At 38.5% G+C, this 12,097-nt stretch overlaps 1 protein-coding gene across 2 annotated transcripts in view; it reads right to left on the reverse strand.

Annotated features, from left to right (window-relative positions):
* RELN (reelin) overlaps positions 1–12,097 on the reverse strand; it is a 287,210-nt gene that overhangs the window by 126,421 nt on the left and 148,692 nt on the right. For both annotated transcript variants that reach the window (XM_082063244.1, XM_082063243.1), the window contains exons 9-10: positions 3,439–3,535; positions 465–705 (exon numbers count right to left, since the gene is read on the reverse strand). In XM_082063244.1, coding sequence (XP_081919370.1) covers positions 465–705; positions 3,439–3,535 — 338 coding nt within the window. The remainder of the gene's footprint in view (positions 1–464; positions 706–3,438; positions 3,536–12,097) is intronic.

Genomic DNA, 12,097 nt, shown 5'->3' on the forward strand with positions numbered 1-12,097 from the left:
CAGCCACTAACTGAATGCATGCCGCAACAGAGATGTGATATTCACAGTCAGAAAAAGTGGGAAACCATATTTTTTTTTGTCTTGGTTTGTGACAAAGTGAGTAGCAGTAGCCAAACAGCACCAAGATAAACAAACAGGTAAATTTCAAATTATGCAACAGAGAGATTTGAATTTGTTTCAAAAATATTGGACTGTTTTTCTAAAAGGAAGCTGTTTCCCATTTTCTGTTACATGATCTTTGACATGACAGTATAAACTGTCATTTGGTTGTCGTCATGGGAGAGAAGTTGCATTGTTCTAGAAATCCCTGGTGGGACAGAGAAGAGGTAAAAACAAAGTAAAAAGCCCAATTCTAGAAGCAGATGGAATGGCCTAAACACCCTTTTGTGTTCAGAGTTTGGTTAGATGTTACTGTCGTCTTCTCCATACAAGAGTAGCAATAAGCCATAAAATATCAGACTAACCTTAACTGTGGCCCCAGGAAAGAAAAGCCAGTTGCCAGTATCCACAGGATCAAGGTTATCTTCTAACACAACTTTTTTGTGAGCAGCATTTATGATTAGGATGTTGTCCAATGCCCAACAGGCTTCATACACATCACCAGCATGAACATAATCCTGTTTCCACTGAAAATGGATGTTCTCCCCTTTAGCATCTTCAGGAAGGTACAAGATGTGGATGATGGTGCTGACATTGGAAGGAGCGCTGAAAGACAATGATATGGAATTAGACCAAGTTTAAGCCACAGACAGGAATGCTTTTTCCTCATTTAACACATTTACCAGGTATGACATGGTTGTGCTGATGTCCCTTGTATGCTGATAAATCTTCAGTGGAAATCAGAAAATATTAATACCTGCCCTGAGGCAGAGTCCCACCAGAGTCCACATACAGCCTGAGCAGATGGCCTTGCTTCAAAGAAAGTGCAAGCTAAGGCAATAAATAACAGATCAATGCAAATGTTTGGAGGGCAGGAAGGAAGAGCAGGGCAACATTCATACTCTATGGTGGTCACAGCTCCTAGGTGACTGGGTATTTTGCAGATATGGCCAATAGGAAATGTGAAGGAAGTGTTTTACAAAAATAAGCTTTTTCCAAAAGAAACACATGTATTCTATGAACTCACAGATCCAGATAAAGCAGAATGGCCAGAGGGAAATTTCAGGGTGAATTTTCTCTGACAAACCTGTTCTTCCAATCCCACACCTTTCTTTTCACTTTCTGCTTCAAAAACAATACAGAGGAAACAATCCACTTGTTCTCTCTCTCGCTGCTGAAAATGGAAAATGTGGGGAGGAGAGGCAGACTTGGAGTGTTATGATCAGGCACTGATCAGGGCTTTGAGCTCTGTTTCCCAAAGCCACCCTCAGAGCTGTGAAAGGACTGAGGTTCACCCCAAGCTCTGGGTAAACGTCTTAACATTGCTGCTAGCAATGGATAGGACTGAGGTCTATGTGCAAGGAAAGGATGATGAGAATTATTATTTTTGTTTTGTTAATCATCCAGCAAGGGCACTAGCTACATTTGAACCTCAGGCTGCAAGGAGATACAAAATTAGGGTTTGCAAGATGTCAGCTACTCAACCTAGTTTCGGCCCTGGTAGTGATGCTTTGCTGGGTTAATAGTTTGTCAGGGCTTTTTAGGGAAAAAAGGCGCCAATTACTTGTCTAAATAAGACAAAACAGAGGAACTTCTCTTTGTAAAGCAAAACACTGGAGTCTAGTGAAATATCAAAAAGCAACTGTATTGAGCCTGTATTGGGAACCTAGAACGTTCCCCCACAAACCACCCTGCACTTGCTAAACATTTTGTCTGTCATGCTCCACTGCACCACAGCTCTGAGACATTGTCCTTGCTTCTCCGTGAGCCCATGCACAGCTCCCACCTTCCCTGAGAGATCCTTCCCCTCCCTCCTGGGAGTCCAGAGCTGAAATCCTACCGACACAGCACATGCCGATACAGCACACACTGACACACTGCCCACCAACACACCCATGCAACACCCACAGGCAAACCAACACAACACCCACTGACACAAGACCTTCCCTTCAGAGCCACTCTCCTATCCCACCTCTCCCCAGTTCCCCCACCATTCCTCGGAGCTGCATACAGTGCAGTGAAAGCCACTGCAGCACATTCAAATAAATTCTGTAATTCATATGAACCACAGGAGAAACGAGCATCCTTTCGTAATTCATCCTCTCCACTTTGCATGACATTGCTCTGCTGACCAATTTTCTACTGCCAGCTCCAGCAAAGTTAAAGGAACACAGATCAAACCATATGTGCATTATCTTCAAAAAAATTTGGTTTCAAGGGCGTCTATTTGCACCATCACAAGTGTTGAGTTTCCTGGCTTGCAGAGCTATGAGCGTAACTGAACTGATGGTATGGACTAGGTGCATAATTTTGCATCTACATGAGAAAAAAGAAGTATTGTGTGGTTACTCTGAGGCAACTCCAGTGGCTGCAGTAAAGTTACTCTTGCTTTATATTTTTCTGAGATAAGAATTAGCACCATTAGTTTTACTGAAATTGTTCATAATTTGTGCCTTCATCAATGAAATCGTAATCCAACTCCCACAAGGAGTGGGAGGATGAGATACTGAACTCCACAGCCCTGCAGCTAGAGTTTTGCTCACTCATCAAAAGTTAAGTAGTCTTTCACTCTGCAAATTGTCTCAGTAGACTGAAAATAGGCTCAAGCAAATGACCTGTGCGGCAAAGATACTAAGGTAATGCAAGAGGGCAGACTGAGGTGCTATGAGGACATTACATATGAATGGCATTTTTTCTTCCCCAGATGTTTAACCATGTTTACATGCCAATGCACAAAATACCTTTCCTAATATTATTTAATAAAATGCTGGTTCTGCTCTCTTGGAACAAAACACCTCTGACACTGACTCTCTATTTAAAGGTGTGCATATTGCAATAAAAGATTTTTAAATCCCCATTCATAATCCTTTGTGCTTTCATGTAAACGAGTTTGTTTAAAAACAAGGCATAATTCACCATAATCTTGGTGTTAAGAGTGTTAGGAGCCTACAGTTTATATATAAACTCTTTTTATTGAACATTTATCTTACCAAAGTAGAAACTTGTGACACTATAAATTATGGCTCTTGCTGAAATTAAAAGTGGTGCTAAAATACAAAAGTCATCAAAGTTTTGGGTTTTATTGGAGTCGCATTTCAACTCTGAAGTCATTCCCTTCCTTACCTCCCACATCATCAATGGATGAAATTGTGATTTACTAGACCCAGTAGCAGTTCTGAAATTAGGTTTAGTGACAACAGTTTCACCCCTCATCTTTTAATGTGCATGAACAAGCAGGCACAGAAAAGTTAACAATTAAAACAAGTTTTAAAAGAGCCAGGTTTAAACATCACCTGCTCAGCCGGAAAGCAAGAAAATGATTAAAAAGCTGTAACAAACCTAATTTTCTCCAGCTGAGTCCAATCTGCAGAACTGTTCTTACTGTAGGACACGGTGATGCTGGGATCTGAGTAACTAAAGCGACATGAACCTGATCCTGGGAAAAGCAATAAAATGAGAAGCGTTACGACACAATGAAGCAATAAATGATCCTCCAATAACCACAGTTGCCAACTGCGCCTTTGTCACATCATCGCTTCTCCCGATTTTAAAGCGCTTTGATTGATGATGAAATTTCCTGTGATCTGTTGCTGAAGGTAAACACAAAATAATGCATGCTTTATGAGTCAGAAATAAAGTAGAAATGATAAATCACAGTAGTGCCATGTAATCTCTGCAAATTTCCCAGGGGAAGCCAAGTAAATTACTTAACACCCCCCGCTGCAGGAAAAAAACACCATATAATGTTTAAACAAAACCTTCTTATTAGAGAATAATCCACATAGCTTAATTCATAAGGAAAACAGCAAAAGACTGTTTTTCATATTATTATATAGAAAAAAAGATCCAGAACTAAAAATACAGAAAGTGATAGGAAAATGTATACAGAACTACATGTGCCAAGAGCAAATGTTCCTTAGGAATTTAAAGGAATAAAGATGTTGTAAAATTAGTTATTTTAAGGATGCCTGAAGAGAATTAAATTAAGAAATCATCCAATATACTCACTAGAGCTTATAATTAATAATAAACATTTGATGCTGATCTGGGAATCTCAGAACACTTTACAAAAATGAACTAATTAAGCCTTATGGCACCCCTGCAAGGTAGGGTAATATATTTACTTTTGATTTATAAAAGGGTGCCTTCTGGGTGTTGTCACAAAAGATGAGCTTAACAATTAATAAAGGGGGCAGTCAACTCAACAAAAGCAGGGATTGAAAAATACAACCTAGAAAACATGATAAACAACCTGAGTGGTAAGTAAATACATTAAAAAAAATACTATTTTTCCTCAGACACCAGATAATTCATCCATCTTGGAAAATTCAGCACCCAGTGAAACAGGCAAATCCTAACCTGTGCTCCAAAGACTGAAATTTCTACTTCATAAGCATGTTGAAAAGTGAGGTTTGAAGCAGCAGACATCAGCCACCTTCTGCATTTAAGAGAAGCAGCTCTCAAATAGCACCTCTGATGGCATCAGGATACTAGTGAGTACCTCAGCTTTGCTCACAGTAGGAGTATGTATTATGTGTGCTATGAGTAGTATGCTATGTTTATGTGTGCTTCAAATATGTTCAGTCACATTGAAAGTTATGTATATACATATTTTTATATACGTACAGTTGTATATATATACCCGGATGTGGAAACTGCTGACCATAAAATAGTAGTTTTCCAACTCAGAGTGCTTATTTTTGTAATGAAATAAATGGCCTGATTAAAAAGGTGTTAACCACTTGTACAAGAGAACAGCTTACACGTTTTAATGGGAACATATGTCATTAAGCACAGCGCTTGCAGCCCCAGCTCCCCCGAGGCCGTTCACATTCCCAGCTCCTCAGAACTGCTCTTCTGCTCTGGGGTACACATCACATTTGCTGCAGGGGGAAAAACACCCCAAAACGTGGGATGAAACCCCATCTCTATAATTTTGCCTGATACATCAACTAGCATCCTGGAAATGACCCACAAAGTTGCTTTCTTGTATCTTTCACTGATGTTAAACTGTGAATAGAGGAACAGATACTTCCGAGCCACTCCAGCTGCATGTAGTACATTCAGCTGGTCTGACACGTATTCTCGCTGTAACGAGGCACAGAATAATTAATATTGCAAAGGCAGCAGGACTTTGAATTACCAGCCATGTACCCAAAATGACTACAAAGCAACTGTCTGGTTATATTTTACTGACAAGGCATTTTATTTCCATCATATTAAAACCAAATGATGTCAAGAAAAGCCTTTGCATTTCATATTTGCCCATCTGCTGAGATGGTCTACTTTACTGAGTGACATCTGCTGTCGGTTCCTACTTATGTGGCATTTAGGAGTTCCAACCCTTAATCACACTCGTTCATTATATTTCGGGGGAATTCTGTTCAAAAATCAGTGAACTTCAGCCAGTTTAACCACTTTGCCTGGCCAGAGGCTGTGAGGAAAAACAGCAACATACTGAGTTTTCTGTTAGACAGAAATTAAAGGAACATAAACAGTAAAAATAACCAGCAATATAGACTTTACAACATGTGCCATTTCAGCTAGTCTTACAATCAACTTTTGGTACAGCACTCTTCAAAAAAGCTGAGTCCAAGTTGCTGCTAGAAAAGCGGAGAAGACCTTATTTGCTGCCCATACTGCAAATATTATAGGAAATGAGTGTTCTCTGTCAGTACAACAAACATGAAAACGCTGTCTGTTAAATCTGAGTGCTCTTGAACTGTGTGATGAAGATCAAAATTATTGCTTAAGAGAAATGGAGCCACTAAAAAAGGGCTTTGCAAGGTAGATGTGGTAATGAACTTGAGTTACTGTAATGGGAGCAATGGAGACAGAATGAAAAAAGAGGACACAAGAACAGTGTTTTATTATTATGTTAATAAGCAGAACAGGTTGTATTGAGATTAAAATTAGTTTGGGAAAGTCATAAAGGTAAATATAAGCAACAGTTACTGGTTGTGATGACAAATATGTTTTGATATTCTTGATTCAAAAACATAGGATAGCAAGATGATTTACCTTTTAAGTGTCTAATTCTGTAAAAATTGAACTGATAAAAGAAATAAATTCACCCATTTGAAAAAAATCATCAACAAGGTTCAGGAGTTATTCTTTGCCATTGAAACATTTTTTTTATTATTTATTTATTTATTTATTTATTTATTTATTTATTTATTTATTTATTTATTTATTTATTTTTAAATATAGAAGCAGCATGTGGATCTGGAGTTTGGGTCTTTTGTAAAAGCAATATTCATCTTTGCTTACATTAAGAGTTTCTTCCCGAGAAAATGGAGGAAGGTGAACACACAGCTGCACTCCAGGACAGGGTTGACTGAGATGGTATTGAAAATCAGCGGCTTTCAATATAATTTTCAATATTACTTAATGCTATTAATATTACTTCATATTACTATTATTTCAGTAAACCTAAACTAGGATTTTTGAAATAATTTTACAGAAATCTATACTCTGACTCTGTGAACAAACAGATAATCAAAGTTCAAGTGGTAACATGGAACTGAGGGCAAATTCCCCCAGGGATGGGCTGTGTCCTGCACGCTGCTTCCAGCCATCATCATAAACCACTTGTCATAAACCTGAACAGAGCAGCAGGGGCAGCATGTCCAGCTGTAAATCCTCATACCCGCCCTGTCCTCCAAAGAAAAAGTTGTACAAGATGACATAAAACCTTTTGAATGACATTAGAGTAGTCTTGTTTTAAATCAAGAATGCCCACGTTTTGAATTAGCCATGAAAATGGGTGATAAAACACGCACAATGATTACCATAAAGAAGTCTGCATTGGTGAGTTATTACATTAGAGAAAAATGCATGTTTTTTTCTTAATCCAAGTATGTCGCAGCAAAACTGATACCTTGGTGAGATTATGGCTCCAACCAAGAACAGTTTACTTTTTTAATCTACATATGTATAGGCAAGCTTGTCCTTGGGTTTTAGGAACAAAGTAATTTTCTCCTTTGAAGTTATTTTACTCCTTCTGATAGGCTTCTAGATGAAGTTCAGAGACTTCTAAAACTTTTGGAAAAAAGCTAAAATAGACGCAATCTTCATGGATTTAATTTTAAATGATGCATTCGAAGATCAGACAGCAATTTTGCCTGTTATCAAAAACAACGCACAGCTCCTGTTATAAAACTCAGCTATTTTCGTATACTGAATATTCTGAAACACTAGTATATTTGGCTTACGCTTTACAAGCTTGGATTTTGCCCCAAAGCAGATTTTAATAGAATAAAGTTTGCTTAAAGTTGAATCCAGACACTGATGCTAATAGGGGAGGGCTTCGACTGGCAAAACATGCGAATGCTAAACAGCTCCTGACCGCTGCTTTGTTTATTCTACCTAAACCAAATAGGAAAAAATACAATAGGGAAATAGAAGTACGTTTCTCAGTTGCTTTGCTACTTGTTTCGGAGGATTAGTAACCCATAGCCAGGACCTGACTAGCACTGACCACCTGCAACATGTCCAATGGAGATGGTCATGACTTCTGCCTTTTTCTCTAAGCCTTGTTAGGCTGATTTTGGTTTCCTTCCATGCAGTCTAAAGTAACAGCAAATAATTTACATACTTTATTTTAAAAAATTTCATGTAGGTGGAAGTACTAAGAGCATAGAGTTAATATTTCAGGAGAGATGTTATGAAGGCACTTCATCCCAGGTATTTGTAGCCAGGTATTCAGTTATTTGTATCCAGGCTGACAATGGCAGGCAAAATTAATTCTCACTACGGCTTTGCCTCCAACTGTGTCAGATTTACAGAAACCCGAGTCATACGGCTGCTGGTCTCTAAGATTTCTTGACAACGCTGATTAGAAGCTGGTGTTTTGCTGAGATAAAACCGGGTGCCATCTGCAAGGGAAGCAATATTTTGCTCCTTACAGCCTGTGACGTCCTCTGCCTCTTGACAACCTCTTGATAGTTCCTGCGAGTGCTTCTGTGGATAAGCAGATGAGATATCTAATGCTGGCTGTAAGAAGAATGAGTCTAATGTGGAACTGTGCAACAAAAATTCACAAAAAAAAAAAAAAAACCTGTAGAAGGGTTTGAATTGTGTCCTGTGGCCTGAAAAACAAAAGGGAGCTGAAAAGAATCGTGTTTATCTAATGCTAGAGGATTGCTTCGATTCATTTTGCTAATGTGATGAATAATGATTAGTGTTTGCTAAGGATTATGATTTGCTGATATCACTTGAATTAAGCCAAACTGGGTAGTGTAAATTGCTAGTGGTCAAATTTGGCCAGCTTTCTAATACTTTTTTTCCAAATTAATGAACCATACAGTCTGGTATAATGAACACTCCATGGATCATTTTTTTTTTAGATGTTCAGACCACAGATAAATATTTTAAGTGTAAAAAATCTTCAAATGAAAAAATGCACGAACTGTTTTCTACTTTGTAATTTTAGTCTATCGTTTCATGGATTATTTCCATTATTTTCTATTATTAAGTATTTTTATTGCCGACTACTTTTTTCTCCCTTGTGAGTAGAGCATTTTGACTCTCTGTGCCCCTTTATGTGTTCTCATAAACAATTGGAGACAAATACCTGCCAGTAGAAAAAAAAAAAGTCAATGGTGCTTGCCTTTGGTAAAAATCAGTTATATTCTATCTTTGCTGAGAATTAAGAATTTTGAAATGCAGTCTCAACTATTTATTTTCAGCAGGTTTCAGAGAGCAACTAGCTTTTTGTCTACTGGCAGCTTTATGTTGTTTCATTTTAGAAATGCTAGGTAGTTATATCTAAATAAAAATAAAGGGTTGGAAGTCTTGCTAAAAGCCTCCACTATAGAACTGTAGAAGATGAGAAGAATAATTAGTAAATATATTTGACAAAAATTAATGAGAAGGACTTCAGAAATGAAGTCCTAAAATGTAATCAGAGGCCAAACCCCAAATGGGCCAGCTGTCCTTGCCCAGAAGGTGGTCCTGGTTGGAGCGTGAGGGCAGCACTGGAGCAGATGACATTCCATGGTCCCTTCCCACATGCCTCCTTCCAGGATTCCCAATAACAGCAAATGTACTTTTAAAGAATTAATGCAGCTAATTTCCTTTAGATGAGAAGTACAGTCTGAGGAAATACTTATCTGGCAAAACATCCTCTTAGTCTATTTATATTCAGAGATATGATGTGCTTCCTGTGCTCACATAAATTTGCTGTCTTCTAATGGAGAAGATCAGATCACAATTCGTACTTCTTTTTTTGCTGAGCACATTAAGGACAGAAAAATAAGCCAGGCAGAAAGCTGTATTTCCCTTATGCCAGTTTCCAATGCATTCTGATGTAAAGATGCTCAGCTGTTTATAGCATCTCTTTCTGAGATACAGCCAGCAGGTATGTACTTGGGTAATGTGTCTGTTGCCAAACAAATAATTAAATGATGCTTCTAAATTTAACCACATTCTTAAGTGCATTAACATTGTATAGAGTGCCTTGCTGAAGGCAAAGTCAGTGAACTTGTTAAGACCAAGATGTAATGAACACCCAGTAATTACAGCTACTGAAACAATAATATCATTAACTCCCCAGAAATACTCTGACAGTGGTTCTTGAATGTCTGACCAAGCAGCAAGCCCAGTGCTCAGTAAGAATTTTCTACTTGTATACCTATATTGCCTGCTTCAACATTATTGCCATTAAGTACTTAATATCAGATTATGTGGAGATCCTCTATATGAGAGGTGGTCTTCCATTGAAGCTGGGCAAAATTTAAGTTACACCAACTTGAAGTAGTTCAACAGAACAGTAATATGTATTGATAAGTAGAAAAGTACATTTTGTTTAAACCTGTTTAGCAGCCTGGGTCAGCTGTGAAGGTCAATAATCAAGAACATAAGGTGCTCATAATGCTGCAGGAAGGTACATGACATTTTATTTAGATCCCTACAGCCAGTCCAGAGCCAGTAGAAAACATACATTGGTCCTAAGAACTGTTGTGTAAAAGGAGATATCTTGAATATAAAAATGTGAAAGTACTTTCCTTGCCTGCTTTAGTGGCATTCCCAGGCACCAAGATAATCTGGGAAATATATTTTCTCAAGCCAAGTCCTGAGCTAAGGGCTCTTTTCTGAAACCTATAAAACTGATTATCTGCTTCTATCTTTGTATGTGAGTAAATAATAACTGGTTTGGCAAAAACCTTTTTCTGTAGCTCCTAATAGGCTGTTTTCTATTTTTATCTGTTTTTGCTTTCATGGAAACCCCCTTCCTCCCCCACTGGAGAGAGACCCAGGAGCGTTTTGCTGAGCTGGGGGCTTCTCTGTTTCCCCCTGCCTTCCCTGGGAACTACAGGTGCTTTGTTGTTTGAGTTAATACAAAAAAGGACAATTTCAATCATGCAAAAGTGTTATCCCCATACAATGACATGAGCAGGATTAAGATGAAAGTCAGTCTGTAATCCAGCGTTTATTATTTGCAGCAAGCAATTCTGTAATGGCCCGTGTTTGGCTGCAAGGCCATGGCTCAGCCACCTGCCCTGGCTCTGAATCCTGAGGCTCTCTCTATCTTCTCTGCTTTTCTCCGTATTGTAAATCTGCAATGCTCACATTTTAATTCCTAACAGAGGCACAGGAGCCCTGGTATGGAAGTAATAAAGACAGTATTTCATTGTAACCTTGAGCTAGCCAAAACAACACAAATCATTTTGCCCCAAGGCTCTTAAAATGCCTTTCAAATAGGGCATTAACTTTAAACCCTGGTTTCAATCTAGGTATTATCTAGGCAGCCCCTCCTGTATAACTCAGCAAAATCAATAAACACCACCTAACATTTCCACGTGCTATGTGAAGTGTGCTAGATGATGTTACTTACATGTCTTATTCTTTCACATTAGATGTAATTTATAACCTATATATCTACACAAAGGACTTTTCCGCCAGGAAGGTGAAACTAGCGGTTTTCATGTCAGGTGACAGCAAATGGCAATTTGTGTGGCAAGTCAAAAACCTTAATATTGTTTTATCAGGGGGAAACTGGAAAATGAAGCAAGCAGAAGAAATACAGAATGGTGAATGACACCAATTTTGGCATTGAATTACATCAAATTCTCAAGCTTTTCCCAAGTATACAGGAAAGAAATTAAGATAAAACAAGCTGGGGGGTTCAAGATACATTCGGTGCTCTGTTCTTGCTGCTTAGAAGGGACTGGATCTAAATATAGCAACAATCAAGCTTAATTTCATAATCTCATTTCTTAAGGACACTAGTGCTTTAAATTACCTATTGTAAAAACTGGTTTTATGCATTATTTAAGCTCAGTTCATACAGGGTTCTAACACAACTGTTTTGTTGTTGTTTTATTGTTGTTTGTTGTTTGGTTTCTTTGCTGTTTTTCAGCAAAGAAATCCTTTAGAACCTCATGCTAGCCCAGAAGTGCTCCACATTTGCCTAATGCAAGATAATCTGTCTGTCCTGTGGCCACCAGAACTGGCCAGCCTCTTCGCTGCTGGTACCGCTATCAGCACGACTGTATGGACATGCCATGCCTGCACACCTAACCTGCTGCTTCCTGGAAGATACTGGAGCAGGAGAAGTTTGGGTGACTGAAGGAAATCGTCTGTGCGGGTGACTAAAGTGACAAGGTGCCTCAACACGCCCACAACATTTGGCGCCACAGTTTTTCCATGGGGTTTTTTTTTGTGTGTTCAGCTAACAAAATAGTGAGGGATTTAAAAGATCAAATATTCTTCCATGCTGAATTCAGAACGGACTTATTTTCACTTTGCTATTTCTCTAGAGACATGGGAGTGAATTTTCTTAGCAATTCTGAAGGAAATTGCTCATGTCTGTCCAGTTCAGCTGAGGGCAAGTCCAGTGCTACTTCAGAAAATGGTTATTACAGCATTTGTTAGTCATCTCATAGCTTCTGCTAATTGTAAAACTAACTGAACAAAACTGGAAATTGAGAGAAAACCATAAGCAATGGTTCCTCTCAGCCAAAGCTAAGGCCAATTTAACAAAACATATTTGGAT

This window comes from Streptopelia decaocto, assembly GCF_964273445.1.
Source record: "Streptopelia decaocto genome assembly, chromosome: 1".
NCBI lineage: Eukaryota > Metazoa > Chordata > Aves > Columbiformes > Columbidae > Streptopelia > Streptopelia decaocto.